Here is an 18,439-nt window from a genome sequence, read left to right as displayed (position 1 = left end):
TCTTTTCTTTTCTTTTCTTTTCTTTTCTTTTCTTTTCTTTTCTTTTCTTTTCTTTTCTTTTTTTATTGAGAGGGGATAATAAAGATATGCCAGTATACACTTATAACAACAACAAAATATGTGATATATATGTATAGTATCAAAATAGAATTTTGGAACAGAAAGCACTACTTAATGATAAAAGTCTCAGTTAACCAGGAGGTATAATAATATTTTACTTTACCTATTAAAATAGCATCAAAATACAGATAAAAAAAACTTGATGAATGAAACTAAGAACATTGTGTGTTGACTATTTTTAAAAAAAGAAAAAAGAAAGACTGGTGAAACCACAGGAGAAATTGACCCAGGTAACCATAATGAGAGATTTTAGTGTACCTTGTTCATAGTAAATTAAATATGTCAAAATGTAGAAGATTTGAATAACCAATTAAGTTTGGTCAAATGGACAGATGTAGAACTCTGTACCCAATAATTAGATACTATATAATCTTTCCCAAGCATTTATGGAATATGGGGAAAAGTTATAAATTTGTAAATTAAGAATATTTAAAAAGAAGCCATATAATTTGAATATGATACAGTTAAGGTTAGAAGACAGTAATGAAAAGATTAATAAAAATCTGCATGAATTTGGAAATTAAACACAATTCTAAATCATGGTTAAAAAATCATATGAAAATTTAAAAAGACTTAGAACTGAACCATAATGAAAATACTAAAATTCTCCCTTTGTCCCTCTCTCCTTCTTTCTCCTCATCTCTCTTCTTCTCTTCCTCTTCCCTTCTTCTCTTCTCTCTCTCTCTGGAACATTCGTGAAACTTATCCTCTTCAATGAAGAAAACTTCCAATTTTGGAAGTAGGAAAAGGACAGATCATTTTCTGATCCTAATTAAATAAAAAACTATAATAACCAGCTCAAAACAAATGTCCCTTTTGTGGAATTATGGGACTCAAACAGCCCTTAATGGGGCTTTGAAATGAAGACTGCAGAATAGCTAGAGAATAGCAATGAAATGCCTACATACTAGAAACTAAATGAGAGGGCAGAGGGAATACTCCTTGCTCTAAAATCCTTGTATCATTAAAAAAAAAAAAAAAAAGAACAGAACAAGAATGAATCAGACCTCAAAGTCAGTGTTAGAAAGGACAATCAAGGGGCACCTGGGTGGTTCAGTTGGTTAAGCATCTGACTCTTGATTTCATCTCAGTCATGATCTTCTAGTTCGTGGGTTTGAACCCCACATCAGGATTCTCTCTCTCCCTCTGTCCCCCCTCCATCACACACACTCTCTCAAAAATAAATAAACATTTTTTTAAAAAAGTACAGAAAAGGCACCTGAGTAGCTCAGTTGGACTTTGGCCCAGGTCATGATCTCCCAGTCCATGGGTTTGAGCCCCTCATTGGGGTCTGGGCTAACAGCTCAGAGCCTGGAGCCTACTTCAGATTCTATGTCTGTCTGTCTGTCTCTCTCTCTGTCTCTCTGTCTCTCTGTTCCTCCCCCAATTGTGTTCTCTTTCTCTCAAAAATAATAATTAAAAAAACTGAAGGAAAGTAGAAGGGAGGGTTTAATAATGATATATGCAGAAATCAGTGAGTTAGAAAATAGGGCTAACTCCCCATTACACTAAAGCCCCTGCAGTAACATTCTCTTTAAACTAGAATTTGAAGGAGCGCCTGGTTGAGCGTACAACTTCAGCTCAGGTCATGATCTCGCGGTTTGTGAGTTCAAGCCCCGCGTGGGGCTCTGTGCTGACAGCTCGGAGCCTGGAGCCTGCTTCAGATTCTGTCTCCTTCTCTCTCTACCCCTCCCCCACTTGTGCTCTGTCTTTCTCTATCAAAAATAAATAAACGTAATAAAAATAAATTTAAAAAACTAGAATTTGAAGATCATGCTATTGACAACTGAGAAGGCTAATGTTCTTATTTTTTCTCTTCTGTAGATGGGCAGTAGGGTTATGAAATGACTGCTTTTTGATCATTTGCAAGTTTCTGTGTGTGCATGTTTTGCTATATGTAATCTGTTTCTTTTGTATTTTTGTCCTTTGGTGAAAATATAGATTGGAAAAACATTACTTTTTATTAACTTGGAAAGAACATTTTATGTTTGTTTTTCAGATGCATTATGGGAGGGTTTTTACTATTTTTAAAGAGCTCTTAGAAATTCAAAAAGGCTACACTGTAGAAAAAGATACAAAACGTCTATTTGCAGAAATAGAAATAAATGGCTTATAAACATATGGAGACACACTAAGCCTGGCTCAGTGATAGAAATGCAAATCTCACTTACACTGAGAGTTCATCATCCACCTATGACATTGTCACAAATAAGAGGTTTGTAAAAGCTATGTAGAGGCATTCTCATACATGCCAAGCAGCAAGCCCATTTCCACAGTCTTACAAAATTACAAAGGCATATGTCTTTTGACCCAGCAATTCCACTCAGACTATTTACCAGTGCTTTGGAAATATTTGTACAAGGTTGCTCACTGTAACATTGTAACAAAATATTGAAAACAACCTAAATGTCCTCCAATTGGGGAATAAATAAATATTTGACTTTCCACCTAAATGTCCTCCAGTTGGGGAATAAATAAATATTTGACTTTCCATACAATGGAATATTTCACGGTTTAAAAAAACAGAAAGATTCAGCTTTTTGTGCAGTGATCGGGAACAAGGTGCAGGATACCTTAAGTGAGAAGAGGCAGAACAGGGTCTATAGCATGCTACCTACCATTTGTTGGGGGGGGTGATAAGCAAGGGATGGTGGCTAGTAACATAAGCTATATGTGACTTTTCTTATTTAATCTTAAGGAGATATAAGAAACCGTTAACTTGGGTAGGGAAAGGAGGATGGATGAGAGGAGGAGCTGGATGGTTGGAGGACACGTAGGAAGGAGAATTTTCACTTAGAATGTTTCATACATTTTTAATTTTTGTACTGTGAATTTATTCTATAACATAATAGGTATGTACCACTATGAAGAATGCTCATGACATATTAATTGTAGGTTATGATGTCACTCAGTTGCACTACTAGAGAAAAAATTAATCCTAAATTTGGCTCCTTAAAAGAAGACTCCTTTAGTACATGGCTTGGTACCACTTACGGACATCTTTAACTCAAGATGTCATTGATATGTATAGTCCTCAAAGCTTAAAGTTAACCTTATCTGAAGGTAATATTTTGTAATTTTGTTTTTTGTTTTATTATGAGGAGGAGAGTTCAAGTTTTATTCATGTCTCAGTAGCATTGTTTAACTTCATTCATCAGTGGAGAAGGGCACTAGAACTATAAAGCTTTGTACTTGTCCAGTGGTAAGAGTATTTATACAAATGAACTGTGAAGCTTAAATAGATTTTTATTGTAGTACAACTTTGGTTTTGTTATCCTAAAGTGGTAGAGAATAATGAAATTGAGAAATGAGGGTATTAAGTTAAAATTATTTTTGAAACAGAAATCTAATTTAGTTTCCGGTGTTCTTTTAAGCATAGTGATGATGCATCCATAAATTATTTGTAATGATTTTCATCTACTCAGAGTTTTTATTTAAAATGTCTAATTCTCTTTCAGAATCAGTATAATCTAGCAAGAGCCCAACAATCCTATAATTCCATTGTACAGATACATGAGAAAAATGGTACGTTTAATTCAATAAGTATTTATTACCATTTATGAAGTTTTATATAAGGTACTATTGATAACTTACCCTGTTTGTTTTTGCTTTAATCTCTTAAAGTACTGTTACCCCAGTGAAAAAAATTAACTTGAGGATGCACACACTCTGCTTTATTGAAAAATCTTTGTATCCTAAGTACTTGGCCTAAGTCAGAGTCAAGATTTTTTAGTAGATTAATGAATGAATCACTTCTCACTTGAAATGTATGGTATTAGGGTAGGAATTGAGTTAAAGGCAATTGTACAGGTGGAGTTCTTACTGATACTGAGTAAATACAATTGGGATCCTAAACCAGCTGTTTCTGAAACATCTTCAGATTATTTAATGCTTTTTGACAGTCATACACATGTATCTGTTCAAGGAACATTTTCATTTCAGTATACACTTAAGAGTATTTGAGTTGTAAATTTAAAAAAACTCTTAAAATATCTTTCATAAACTTTATTCTACTTTAAATTTTGCTTGTATTCATAATGCACGTTTTGAGTCTTCTTCTCTAACAGTGAGGTAGATTTGGAATTAGAAAACCCAATTTTTCAAGTGCCATTTGTGTTACTCGCTAGCCCTGTGTCTCTGAGCAAGTCCTGAAGATAATAGCTTCAGCCTTAGTTTCTTCATCTCTAAAATGGCATATCTGTCTTGCCAAACTTGTGAGGAAAAAAAGAATAGTGTATGCGCATGGCACTTTGAAACTAAGTGCTGATAATAAGATACTCATTATAGCCATGGTAGTGAAACGGATACTTTTTTGTGCAGAGTAAATTAATTAATAGGAAGTAGTTTTCTTTAAGGAGAGTATTTACAGTAAAGTGTTCTTTACTAGAAATGTGGTAGCTTGTGACTTAACATTGGTACTTTGTGCTCACTTTTTTTTTTTAACCACAAAACAAACTCCACTTTTTCAGTGACTACTTATAAAAGACTAATATTTAAAACAGTTCAAGCTTTTGAAGAAGGAAATGATAAAACTTGAAGGCAAGCCTGGGTTTTCATAATGATCACAACACACTAAATTAGTAGATCCACAGGTGCTTGTATACTACTTCATAACCATGTGGATGCTCCACCAATCTTGGTATATTCATACTGTTCCAGTGGCCATTTCATGCCAGTCTTATTTTCATTAGCCTTTCTGTAGAAAACTTAGATTTTTGCTGAGTCTAGGAAAAAAAAAATCACATTTTTTCTTTTATTTTTTGTTGAAGCAAACATTGTAATCAGCATTCAAAAATGTTTATTGGAAAGTGCTGTATTTTACAAAGTGTGGGTGTTTGTAAGCTTAGCTTTGATGAAAGAGCAGTAGATTCAGAATCAGGAAATGGGTTCTAGGTCGGTTTCTGCTGCTGACTCTGATTTTAGGCATAGTCCCTGCACTTGCTGAAATGACTTCTTCACTGGTGAAATGGTATCCTTGCACTAATGACAATCCAGGTTCCTCTTATTCTAAGATGCCAGCATTTTGTTTTGGGTATAGTTATTTTCAGTGAGGTTGAAATGGAAGACAAAATCTTTCTTGTAGTCTAATATTCCATATTATCGTCTTTAGCTAGAAATTCCACTAGTATAAAGATCTTATGTTGAAAACTCAAGTACAGTTTATTAATAGAAGTAAATATGTGCACATAACAAAATGCCGTGTTACCAACTCATGTGAGTTTAATTTTTACAGTATATTTAAACAAAAATATGAATAGACTAAGTAGCTAACCTTAAATGAAATGCCATTTCTCCTAGTTGATTTAATAAGGTATTTTAACTTTTTTTCCATTGTGTTTCAGGCTGGTACACCCCTCCAAAGGAAGATGGCTAAATATGTTGACTGTCGTATGTTTGGACCAATGTTGCTTTAAAGAAAATCTTTCCAACATGCAGACACAAGCTTTGAGTGCCCCTATAACAGCAGTACTGAAGACGTTAGCTAATAGATATTTTAGTGGATAATCTGTCAACTGACATCCAGTATGAGTTACAGCCTTTTCGTTTTGCTCATTTTAGGTATTGTGGACTGAGCAGTGGGGCCTTTACTGTATTTTTTGTGATAAATACACATACTGGCCACTCATGATCTCTTTTTCTTGAAAAGTGAAATCTGTTAAGCAGAAAGTCAGCATCAGGTTACAGAAGTTGCGACTGTAGGGTAACTTTCCCACATTGAGCTCGTGTGTTATGAGGACTTGCAATATACTGTTCCATTTAGAGCCAATAAAAGTTTAATTGATGTTTAATGTTGGTTTAGAAAATTTAAGGTCTTCTAAATCACAGTAGCTTTTTCAAGTTAAAACCAATTTTTGATATTGCCAAAATAATGATAGGAAGCCTACTCATTAAATTGTTAAACTTTTTTATGGCTAGATGAAGATATGAATTGTTTCCTGAAGATACGCTCTTAACTGAGTTGTGCTTTTTAGGCAAAAGCAAAGCAAGGCTGTGCAAATTAAGGCTTTGTAAGTAATAATTTCCACTGGGGCCTCAGAGTCTTGTTGGGCTGAATCTGCTTCTTGTTGGTTCAGTATTTCTTATGAAGAACTGCAGTATAGAGCTTGAAGTTATTTAAAATACTAAATCATTTTATGTTTCCATTTTATTAACGGGATGTTGCAATCATTTTTAAACTAATAAACTTGTAAAGTGATTGGCACAAAGAATCCTTGAGCAAAAGCTGCACAGTGAAGTACAAAAAGATACCTGATTTGGAAACTCTTAAAATTTTTGGTATACTCATAACGATGGCTTTTACATTGAAAAACTAGTAGGAACTCTATATATGTTCATTGTTTTATAAAACCTGACTCAAATCAGTGTACTCTTCCATTTTCTTGCCTTACCTGAATCAGTCCTATTTGGTTGGTGATAGACTTTCTTATCTACCCAAGTTTGATTTAAAAGTAAATTCTAATTATTAAGCACTTTTAAAATGAAATCCAGAAGCACACTTTTCTGCACAAATAAGTTACAAAATTCGAAGGTGTTTCTTATGCATTTGCTCTAAGTTTCAATTTTTAACTTTGTAAACCACACCAGAGAGACTTGGCACTTCGGCATTATTGCGTGTGTTTAATTTCTTTTTCTATTTTGGTTAAAAGGACAGTAGAAAAAGATTTTCTGGCATTCTTGTTTACTTGGTTACATTTGTATAAAGATCTGATTGCCAGTTGCTGAGATAATAAGTGACCAGGCAGAGTTCTTTAAAGCATTAAAGTTCCTTAAACCTAAGGCTAAATCTTGAATACATTATTGAATTCTTTAATATCCTGATGGCTAGCAGATTGACAGCTGCACATTTGGCATGCTTTGTTTTTTTGGGTTTTATCTTTCATTGCAAATTTATTTGGCAATGTACAGTAAATTTTGTAAACTTGCATCAAGTTTATGAATAAAGAACCATTTAAAATATAACTTTGTTACTTTTCCCTCATCAGAGATACTCTTGGCTTCAGGTGTTTGTAAGCTCTATTGAATTTTTTGAAATAGGATTTATATATGGTGGGATGGGGTGAGGAGAGGGTTGAGAGGAACAGAGACAGGTTGATTTAACAAGAGAAAGTTAGAGAACCCGGAAATGGTGTGTACAGACTTGGTATACTCAGCTTTCCTCAACCTTTTTCCTCTCCCACTCTCATTCTTTAATATAAGTCCGAGTGCTACTTTCATCATGGCTGTCCCTAGTTCCCCTTTTTTAATATTCCCATGACCTCCTTACACAGCATTATCAAGTTATCTTACATACAAGAAGTCCAGAGATAGAAGTACTCTGGCCTGGTACATTTTGGCTCTGCTACACTCCTTTGAGATTTTTCCCTGTTGGTTTCATCTTTGGATTTAACGTCATATCTGGATATTGTAGCCATGTTACTCCGTCCAGACGTAGATAATGGTCTTATCTTTTAGAAGCCCCAACCCCCAAACATATTGCCCTTCACTTTTCCTTGGCTAGAACTGGGGCCTGTGTCCACCTCTAAACTAATGGCTGGTGAAAAGAATGAAATCATTGTTAGTTTGGTCCAGTGGTTCTCAGTGTATGATTTGGGAAACCCTGGAGATCCCTCCTTTTAGGAGGTTTAAGGTCAAAACTATTTTCCTAACACTCAAAGATTATTTGCCATTTTCACCTGTTTTCTCACAAGTGTACAGTGGAGTTTTCCAGAGGCCATGTGATTTGATGCTGCAGTAGATGGAATTCAGAAGCAGATGCAGCTTAGATGCAGAAATTAGAGGTCTGCAAAATGTGATATGCCACAACTATTCACTATTGGGTGAGGGAGCATAGTTATTTTTTTCACAAAAATTCTGTTTTGTTCATCTGTAATGGATTTATTATTTTTAAGTGAAATAATATTAAAATGTTTTAATTTTTAATTGGCAAATATTAATAGTCATAACCCACATAAATAAGCTCTTTGGGGTTGTCATAATGTGAAAGAGTCCTGAGGTGAGAATGTTTGAGATCCACTAGTTTAGTTCAACTAAGTTTACCCTCTAGAGCTGGTGATCGAATCTGGCTTTGTTAGTAAAGAAGCAGCAGGAGTAATGGATGTTAGGTAGGGATACAGCAGTGTCTGCTATGCTTACATTCCTTCTATCTGTGGTTCTCAACCTGAGCTAGCATCAGAATCACAGGAAAACAAATCACAGAAAAGTTAAAACTCAGAATGTTGGGCCCTGCCTCCAGTATCTGATTCAGTAGGCCTGAAGTGAGGACCAAGAATGTGCCAAAACCTAACAGACACATGAAAAGATGCTCAGCATTGTTAATCATCAGGAAAATACAAAGTAAAACCACAATGAGACAGAATGACTGAAATTAAAAAACGTAAGAAATGACAAAGTGTTGGTGAGAATGTGGAGAAAAAGGAAACCTTGTGCACTGTTGGTGGGAATGGAAAAATAGTATGGAAGAAGCATTGGAAAAATAGTATGGAGGTTCCTGAAAAACAGAATTACCATATCCAATAATTCCACTACTGGGTTGACACAAAGAAAATGAAAACACTGATTTGAAAAGGTTTGTGGCAGCATTCAAAATAGCCAAGATAGGGAAGCAATTCAAGTGTCCAACAATAGATGAGCAGGTAAAGAAATGGTGTTTATACACAATAGTATATTATAACCAGAAAAAAGGAGATCTTGCCATTTGCAACAACATGGATGGACATAGAGGGCATAATGCTAAGGGAAATAAGTCAAAGACAAATACCATATGATTTCACTCCTGTAATTTTAAGCCAAAGAAATTTTGAAAAGACTTTTAGGGGCGTCTAGGGTGGCTCAGTTGGTTAAGTTCAAACTTTGGCTCACGTCATGATCTCGTGGTTCTTGGGTTCCACCTGCCTCTGGCTCTGTGCTGACAGCTCAGAGCCTGGAACCTGCTTTGGGTTCTGTGTCTCCCTCTCTTGCTGCCCTTCCAGCTCATGCGCTCTCTCAAAACTAAACACTTAAAGAAGAAAAAGAAATTTTAATACAGAAAACAAACTGGTGGTTGCCAGAGGAGGTGGGTGGGGGGACGGGTGAAATAGGTGAAGGGGATTCAGCCAGCATGGAGTAATGTATAGAATTGTTGAATCATGTCACAGACCTGCAACTAATATACCACTGTTAATGATACTTAAGGGGAAAACTTGTTAAAGCCAAAACTTCATAATTCCTGGTGAATCTGATGCTACTAGTGAGGAACTAATGCAGCTGGTCAAGATTTTCACAGCAGTGGTGCTATTCATGCCCTTCCATACAGAAGGTGAGGGCTACAGTGAGTTAACCACATTCCCTAGGCGTTGAATAAAAGACGGTCATCTACACACCTGTCATCTTCACAGTTTTTTTTTTAATTTTTTTTCAACGTTTTTTATTTATTTTTGGGACAGAGAGAGGCAGAGCATGAACAGGGGAGGGGCAGAGAGAGAGGGAGACACAAAATCGGAAACAGGCTCCAGGCTCCGAGCCACCAGCCCAGAGCCTGACGCGGGGCTCGAACTCACGGACCGCGAGATCGTGACCTGGCTGAAGTCGGACGCTTAACCGACTGCGCCACCCAGGCGCCCCCACGGTTTTTTTTTTAAAGCAGATACTGCCCGTTCAAAAACCGGACTCATGTTAACAGACATTTGTACTATAAAGAGGGACAAATATTACCTAGTTTCTTCCTAGAAGATACCATGACTTAAAGTTTTGTACCGACAAAGAATATAGCGCTGCAAGTGCAGCGAGAGGCACAAGAGGAGGACCTATTTTTGCCTGTGAGAGGCCTCCTACAAGGTTTCCGCAAGATCATAGGACGCAAGCCCGTTCACTGCCTCCTGCCGCCAGCGGGCCCTCGGGGATCCAAGCAGGAAGCGGGTTGGCCTGGAGTCACGTGGGTGGGTCTCAGCAGCCTGGCTCCCCTAACCGGCCGGAAGTGGCGCGCGCGCGCCTGCTCAATGCGCGCTAGCTGGGAAGTCCTGTCCCGGCCTAACGAGTGCCTCGCGAGTCGCCGTAGTGCTTGCTTGCTGGGCGGGTTGGTGAGGAATGGAGATGGTGGGTGGCTGTAGTGATCGCGGTGGTGGCGATCGCCAAGGCTCTTCCGCGGACCCACAAAGCACCTTTGTGTTGGGTAACCTAGCGGAGGTGGTGGAGCGTGTCCTCACCTTCCTGCCCGCCAAGGCGTTGCTGCGGGTGGCCGGGTGAGGAGAGAGGAGGCGGGAAGCTTACTTCGGGACTTGCCTCGGGCTTGCCCTGGCTGGCGGGGTGGGCAGACACCTTCGGGACCCACGGCTGCCCCTGGCTCCCTTCTCCTTCTCTGAGGTGATGCCCCCATCTGCGTGGTACCCCCGCCGTACCCCTGTCCCTCTCTTGGGCACTCTTCCCAGGGGGACGAGGTGTGCCTTATGGTTGTCTCTGCCCCCTGTTCTCCCTCTGAATCTGTGCCCTGACACCCCCTTCCCGGACTTTTGATCCCGCAAGAATTTCCTGCTGTTCTAATTGGGGTTGTCTGTGAGAGGGAAATGAACGACCCTTCACAACCCTTTGTGCGTTTGCGTCCCCAGCGTGTGCCGCTTATGGAGGGAGTGTGTTCGTCGGGTGTTGCGGACGCATCGGAGTGTGACGTGGATCTCCGCGGGCTCGGCGGATGCTGGCCAGTTGGAGGAGCATTGCTTGGTCCGCGTTGCAGCCGAGGAGCTTGAGGCAAGTAAGACGGGAGCGTCCTGCACAGGCGGTTTCAGGGTTGGTGGGTCAGTCTTCGAGTACGAAATCTTTTTCTTTATAATCCTTATTTTGTATGTGGCCTTATTCTTGGTAATTTAGGAAACATTTTCTCTTGACATGAAAATATTTATAAACACCCATTTTAATAACTATGTTGTAAGGATGTGCCATGATTTATTTGACTGCTTTTCAGATGTTGGGCATTTTGTGGTATTCAGATTTTTACTATTCTAATAACGCTATGCCGAACCTTCCCTTTACCTGCTTCAAAAAAAACAGGTATTTTCATTGTTTGTCAGGGAAGGCAGCTGGATCTCTTTGATTAGTGTCACATTAAAAAGCCAAGAATCAATACTTAAACCCAAATATTTCAACCTCTGGTCCTGACTGTTCTTCTGTATTGTATCTCTGGGCCCCTGTTTCAAAAGTTGGGCCACCTGAGGAGGTAAAGACTTGAACTATGAAATCAGAAGGGCAGACTTCTTGAGGACAGGTGACAGTGAGGCTGTGGTATATTATTTGGGAGTGGGACCGAGCTATTTGAGAGTAAATTGCCAATCTAATATGCTTTCACTTCCTTATACGTTAGCGTGCATTACATACAAACAGGAATATTCTACACCACCACAGTACAACCATCAGTCAGGAAATTATTATTGAAACATTTCTACCATCCATTCCTAAAATTTCAGATTTTGCCACTTGTCTCAGCAATGTTCCTCGTGGCAAAATAATTCATTTTAGAATCTTATGCTGTTGTCATTTCTTTAATTTTTGATGTGGAACAGTTTCTCAAGCTTTGCTTGACTTTCACAACTTTGACAGGTATGTAAATTATAGGCCAGTTATCTTGTAGAACATGTTTCTTAGATTCAGATTATGTATCTTTGGCAGGAATATCACAGAAGTGATCCTGTGCTCTTTTAGTTTCATCCTATTAGGTAGCATCTGATTTCCATTTTTGTCTCATTACTGGTGTTATTACCTTTGATAATTCGATTGACATGGTGTGTGCTAGATGTCGCTACTGTAAAATTAGTCTTTTCCACTGCAATTAATAAGTATTTTGTGAGGAGATATTTTGAAACTATGTAAGTATTCCTGTTTCAATTTATTCATTTATGTATATCTGTATGGACTCTTAAGTCTCTTATTCAATGCGATATCATCTCTAAAAGAATTTATTTTAGTGTCCAAATTATCCCCATTTTGGCTAGCAGGAGCCCCTTCAGCTGGCTTCAGGGTCTTTTAGAGATGAATCTGTCACCTTTGAGCACCTCCCTTCTCTCTGACACAACATTTTCTAAGCTCATCTTGTGTTTTGTCTGCTTTAGTCCTGGAATCAGCCATTTCTTTAAAGAGTTCTGGTTCCTTTAGTGGAGAATGGTAGTTGAAATGCATTGCTGTCAAAGGTTTTGCTTCTTTAGAGCCTAGTGGACAGAGCCAAGGAATATATGTATGTGTACAATTATAACTATTATATATATGGAAATTCATGAGTTTGCTTAAGTACATCCAATTCCAGTCCAACACAGAGTTCTTTACAGTTTTCTTTTCTCTCAGGTCATATTTGTACCTCCCTTTTGGACAATGAAAAACCTGGCTTTCATCATTGTTAATGTGTTTGGATATTAGACAAATGCCCCATAAATGACTAATCTTCTGTTTCCCTTTTTCTCATGTGGATTTTCTCCTTACTCTGTTTGGGCTTTGGGACTCAGATCCAAAAGCAGGCTCGTAGGAAACTTTCTTCTTTGCATATTGGTTCAAACCCTGCCTGGTCTGTTTCTAGAAGTTGTCATTTGGAGAAATTCAAAGTGCTGGCATACTTCCATAAAGATGTTCTTTGCAGCATCATTTATTATAAGGGAAATTGAAAACAACCTAATGTTTACAAATAGTCACTAAATGATGAACTGCAAGATGCATTAATGACAAGGGAAAATGTTCATGTTATAAGTGAAGAAGGCAAATTATGAATTATGTTTAGTATAATCTGAATTATTTAAAAACAAAAAAGGAAGAATAGAAAAGAAGTAAGTCAAAATGTTAGCAAAAGTTTCCTGTCAGGGTAGAATTGTGTGATTTTTTTTTTTTTTTTAATGCTTTAAATTTTTTTCTATTTTTTTTTCCTTCAGATTTTTACCACAGCAGGTATTATTTTCATATAGCTTTAAAGGTTTATACAATATAATGGCTGTTAATAGCCAGATGTATTTAGGTCTGAACCTAACTTTGGTGCATACCAGCTGTCAGTCTCTGAAAAAGTTACCTAATTTGGAGCACCTGAATGCTTCAGTAGGTTAAGTGTCCAACTTCAGCTCAGGTCATGATCTCATGGTTCGTGGGTTCGAGCCCCACATCGGGCTCTCAGCTCTCTGCTGTCAGTGCAGAGCCTGCTTCAGATCCTCTGTCTCCCTCTCTTTCTGCCCCTCCCCTGCCCTTGTGTATGTTTTATCAAAAATAAATAAACATTAAAAAAAAAAAAAAGGAAAAGGAAAAAGTTACCTAATCTCTTTGACCTTCAGGTTCTATCTCTAAAATGGAAAGACAGTAAGAATTTTCCTCATACCCTTAAAGACTTGTTCTAGGGTTAAGTAATGGAAAGGTAATGCATATAACACTTTATCTTCAGTACCAGGGATAGCAGTTTTGAAACTGCTAAAAATGAAATTATTATTCTCTATTATCAATGGCATTTTAAAAATTCATATAGTAATGCCCTTAAAGAAGTTTATTCATTGTAGTAAATGCTACTGTGGTTAAACTAAAATGGAAACCTTGTCCAAATCATACTGTTTTCTTTGTGTTTGCCTCTAGGTTACCTAGTGGACATGACACTTTATAGCCATAAAGAAAATTAGTTTAACTTTTTTATCAGAAATATTTTCAAGTCTACAAAAAAATTTATAACGTATCTTGCTATTTGGAACTTCTTTGTATAAGGGAGTGAGGTTGCAGTTGTCTCACATTGTGCTTTGAGACCTTTTCATGTTGAGGACTGTCACTGTCACTGCTTCTAGTGAGAATTAGAAAGGAAGAGTCAAGCAATTGCTTTTCATTGGGTACCAGGAATGAGAGAATCCTAAAAACTCAGGACTAGACTTCCTATTTCCTTACTTCCTATACCAGGTATCACAAACTCAAATGACTCCAAAGTTAGGCAGGTGACTAAGTTGGTTTGCTGTGACAGCATAGGGAGCAATAAGGCCATGACAAACCAGGGAGTGCTTGCCTTTGTTTAGCCCTAGTCAAGAAGAATACGGTCTAAGTGTTGTTAGCATGTCTAGTTTTTCAAAAGAATCTGGAAATCCATATTTTCTGTAAATATTTTGTGTCATTTTCTTTTTTTTTTTTTTTGTTTTTTTTTCACACTAAGATAATTTTATTTGTTCAAGGGCTCATATTGCAAGCACTAAACCAAGCAAGCATGGGCTTTGATTCTGTGAGCCCAGATTCACATATTTAGCAGGATAAAAGCAAACTGTGATCCATGTATATGGATGAAAAACTAAAGGCTCACGGTCAATCACATTGTAGTTTTAAATTTCTATAGCTTAGAAGCCAGAAGTCACAGGTCTTTTAGGTCTTTCTGGATGTCCCACAAAGTATCAGCACTTTTCTTGAGCTGAGCCACCTCATCATCCTTCAGCTTCTGGTTGATAACACTGGTTAATCCCCTAGCGTTCGGGATGCATGGAAGGCTCAGGAAGACTTCATTCTCAATCCCATACATTCCCTTCACCATTGTTGACACTGGATGAATCCTGGATAGATTTTTCAACATGGATTCAATGAGATCAGCCACACTTAATCCAATAGCCCAGTTGGTGTATCCTTTTAGCTTGATGACTTCATAGGCACTTTCAACCACCATCTTATGCACTTCCTTCCAATTTTCACTGTCATTGTCTGTTCCCATTTCCGGGTTCAGTTCCTGCAGAGAAACGCCTGCCACATTCACTCCACTCCAAACAGCCACACTTGAGTCGCCATGTTCTCCCAAAATCCATCCATGGCAGCTGCTGGGATGAATGCCAAGTTTTTCAGCCATAAGATAACGAAATCTAGCAGAATCCAGATTACACCCGCTTCCAATCACACGGTGTTTGAGCAGTCCACTTAGCTTCCAGGTAACATATGTAAGAATATCCACTGGATTGGAGACCACAATTATGATACAATCAGGACTGTACTTGACTATCTGAGGAATAATGAATTTGAAGACGTTAACATTCCTCTGCACCAGGTTGAGCCGGCTCTCCCCCTCCTGCTGGCGGACTCCTGCGGTTACCACCACAATCTTAGAATTGGCAGTCACAGAGTAATCTTTATCTGCCACAATTTTAGGTGTCTGAAGAAATAAGCTCCCATGTTGCAGATCCATCATTTCTCCTTTGAGTTTATCTTCCAAAACATCCACAAGGGCAAGTTCATCAGCCAGAGACTTTCCCAGAAGGCTGATGGCACATGCCATACCAACTTGTCCAACACCCACTACAGTGATCTTATTGTTTGGGACGGCTGCCTCTTCTTTTGCCACTGGTGCAATCAGTTTTTCCTTAAGACTTGCCATTGTGCCCAGAGAGAAACGGCTGTAAGGGTCGCGTGAAGAAGACACCGTCAGAGGCCTATTTTGTGTAATTTTTAATGTTGGTAACCAAATTGCATTCTTTGAAAATGCCGTGTGGACCAAGAGAACTATACCCTTAGGTCTTATCAACGCTGGGGCCACCACAGGGCCATCATTCTGTCTCAGTTACCTTTTTTGAATTTCTCTATATGTAATCTACTCTGAAACATTTTAACATTCCCCAAAATTACAGTAGATTAACACTTTCTCATTTAATCAGTGTTGAAGTTGCTATATGTGAAGTACTTCATTCCATTCTGGTAGTAAAAATCTTTGAAAATAACCAGTTTAGAAAAAAACGTATGTTCATCCTTTTGTTTGATTCAGCCACTTTGCCACTTGGCTGTAATGTGACATTTAGTGGAAACCAGAAATCTGAATAAACCTAGCTTCTAAGTGGAGATAAGGCACAAGTAAGAATGACTGGGACGTAAGGTATGTCATATATGAGGTCCAGGGTACTAAGGAAGTCTAAGAAAAGGTTTTGTAGGGGAGGTGGCACTTCAAGTGTCTCTTGGGGGACATAGTCCTAAATTAAGTGGTAAACGAAGAGAGCCGCAGGAGAATGTGCACAGCAGTGTGTGTATTTCTGGATTGCAGTAAGTAAAAGTTTCCCTGGAGGGAACTAGTTGGTGAGGTAGAAATGAAGGCCTGGGATACTTCCATTTGGTAGGCAGTGAAAAAAGGAGCAATACAGTTTGTATACTTTCCTTTGTTGCTCGCACCTTTCTATTAGTGTGATGCCTATTCAGGAAAGCAAAGTAGCCCCTTTTGCTGGCATTTAATGTTTTTATTTAAAAGTTTAAATTATGGGGTTGCCTGGGTGACTCAGTCAGTTGGGCATCCAACTCTTGATTTTGGCTCAGGTCATGATGTCAGGGTTGTGGGAGCTAGGCCTGTGGCGTGCTCCAGGCTGAGCGTTGGGCTCACTTGGAATTCTCTCTCTTTCCCTCTGCCCCTCTCTCCCACTCTATCTCTTTCTCTCTAAAATAAAAAATCAACAAAAAAGAGTTTAAATTATGAAAATGAACATTTTGAGTTAGGCTGGAATGAGTTTGACTTGAAGAAGAAATGAGAGATGTTCAAATGAATGAGCTGAAAAGGAAGGAGCAGAAGTAAAAAATGAGTGGGAAGTGGTTGGACTCAGGTCAGACACTGACCTGAAGGGAGGGTACATCCATGGCAGTTTGGACCAGAGCAAAACTTTAAGGGACCATGAGAGCACTTCTAGATTCATGTGATCCAGTTCCATTTTTGTTTTTTGTTTTTTTTAGCAGAATGTTCACATCTTACCACAGACAGTTCTTTACATGGCTGATTCAGAAACTTTCATTAGTCTGGAAGAGTGTCGTGGCCACAAGAGAGGTGAATATCAAAAGAAAAGGTTTGAGTTTTTGTTTCCTTATGTAACTCTAGAGCTAAATATTGTCCTAGTCTTGAGAGTTACTGACTTTCTCAGGCTCTAGGACTTCATGAATATATTGTCTTTGAAACTTAAGAGACCCTTTTTGCTTCAAAGACTGATTTCTAAACCTTGCAGTACAACTAAAACAGATTCGTTAGAAAGATGTTTTTCTCAAATTGAAATACTTTAGCCATCCAGGCACTTTTTATTATTAAAACAATGTATATCTTTGGCTATTGAAGCCTTATGTTGTGTGATGGGGACCCATTTAGGGAGACCAAAGTTATCTATAGATACCATGCATGCTTCTTGGCTCTCTAAGAGCAGAAGTAGACTAGGTTTCCCAGGCTGGGCACACTGAGGTTCAGGTCTAGACTTGTGTTATCACTGTCTAATTTGAATCCAGGTACTGTCTATGCAGTGAAACAGTCATGCTCTAATATCAGCTAAACAGAGAGGTACAATAGCAAGTTAAAATTTAGCTGCTGCTGTTAAATTTAACATCACTGAGGCAAAAGCAGTATATGAACAAAGCAAGAAAGGCAAATTGGTGATGTTAAAGGTCAGATTTAGAATTTTAACTTATAAAATGGGCCCCAAATCGGAAAATGTATTCATCAAAGTTCTTAGACTTCTTTATAAACCATTCTGGTGTAAATGATTTACACTTTATTCATTGTTTGCTCCCCCCCCCCCCCCGCCCACCACCATCAGATTTCATCTAAAATGAATGTAATAATTTTGCTAATGTATTATTACAGCAAGGAAAAGAACTACTATGGAAGCAGCATTTGCCCTTGAGAAGCTATTCCCAAAACAATGCCAAGTCCTTGGGATTGTGACCCCAGGAATTGTAGGTGAGAGAAAATACCCATTTGATAATTTCTTGCCTTGCGTTAATGTGGGCTCCTATAAACTGTTGAATTCTTTGTAGCTTAAAACCACATTTATGTTTTTGGCCATCCAAAAATGCCAAAAAGTTACTCATATTTACCATGGTATATTTGACTTCTATTAGTGTTCTTTAGATTATTGTGGTTAGTATTCCCAGTCTCAGGGCTATCTATAAAAAACAAATGTGATGCATATCTTTCCAAGAGCCTTTCATAAGAGGAAAGAGCTCACATACTTCCTCTCTCCAAATCAGAAAGCATTAAATGCTTTTGTCAGTTCAACCAGGATTATTTCTGGTGGGCACGGGTATGTTAGGGCTGGGATTAGGAGCTACCAGAAAGCTTCTGTTTCTCTACTTAGATATCACTGTTTGAAGTTTATAGCTATAGCATGAAATTATAACCTTTTCCAAGTTTGCTGCTGGTGAATTTTTGCTGTTTTTTATTATTCTTGATTCTTTTTTTTTTTTAATTTTTATTTATTTTTGTGTGTGTGTGTAAGAGAGAGAAGAGCGCATGCAAGAGGAGAGGGGCAGAGGGAGAGAGAGAGAAAATCTTAAGCAGCCTTCACACTTAGTGCAGAGCCTAGTGCAGGGTTCAGTCTCCCGAACCGTGAGATCATGACCTAAGCCGAAATCAAGAGTCAGA

The 18,439-nt window shown here is 38.2% G+C and overlaps 3 protein-coding genes across 7 annotated transcripts in view; 2 read left to right on the top strand and 1 right to left on the bottom strand.

Moving 5' to 3' along the window:
* Positions 1–7,080, top strand: part of UBE2Q2 (ubiquitin conjugating enzyme E2 Q2) — a 68,244-nt gene extending 61,164 nt beyond the window's left edge. For 2 of the 3 annotated variants that reach the window (XM_040493365.1, XM_040493363.1), the window contains 2 exons: positions 3,579–3,645; positions 5,463–7,080. In XM_040493365.1, coding sequence (XP_040349299.1) covers positions 3,579–3,645; positions 5,463–5,494 — 99 coding nt within the window. In that variant the 3' untranslated portion in view covers positions 5,495–7,080. The remainder of the gene's footprint in view (positions 1–3,578; positions 3,646–5,462) is intronic. The other variant, XM_040493364.1, reaches the window with a different exon arrangement.
* A 3,020-nt stretch (positions 7,081–10,100) lies between these two features.
* FBXO22 (F-box protein 22) overlaps positions 10,101–18,439 on the top strand; it is a 32,609-nt gene continuing 24,270 nt past the window's right edge. Inside the window, exons 1-4 of one of the 3 annotated variants that reach the window (XM_040493361.1) lie at positions 10,101–10,337; positions 10,701–10,839; positions 16,768–16,858; positions 17,660–17,755. In XM_040493361.1, the coding sequence (XP_040349295.1) occupies positions 10,183–10,337; positions 10,701–10,839; positions 16,768–16,858; positions 17,660–17,755 (481 nt within the window). In that variant the 5' untranslated portion in view covers positions 10,101–10,182. The remainder of the gene's footprint in view (positions 10,338–10,700; positions 10,840–16,767; positions 16,859–17,659; positions 17,756–18,439) is intronic. The other 2 variants (XM_040493360.1, XM_040493359.1) reach the window with 2 other exon arrangements.
* LOC121042049 (L-lactate dehydrogenase B chain-like) lies at positions 14,222–15,492 on the bottom strand. The gene has a single exon (XM_040493362.1). It carries the CDS (start codon positions 15,434–15,436, stop codon positions 14,432–14,434), a length of 1,005 nt encoding a protein of 334 aa, XP_040349296.1. The 5' UTR covers positions 15,437–15,492; the 3' UTR covers positions 14,222–14,431.

The sequence above is a fragment of the Herpailurus yagouaroundi genome, unplaced genomic scaffold (genome assembly GCF_014898765.1).
Source record: "Herpailurus yagouaroundi ecotype Mexico unplaced genomic scaffold, PumYag 184, whole genome shotgun sequence".
Taxonomy (NCBI): Eukaryota; Metazoa; Chordata; class Mammalia; order Carnivora; family Felidae; genus Herpailurus; species Herpailurus yagouaroundi.
Note: the sequence above shows the minus strand (reverse complement) of the source record. Positions and strands in the feature narration are given on the sequence as shown.

Bases quoted from the DNA above. Each gene is read 5' to 3' on its own strand.
- LOC121042049 (XM_040493362.1), bottom strand. From the start codon at position 15,436: ATGGCAAGTCTTAAGGAAAAACTGATTGCACCAGTGGCAAAAGAAGAG.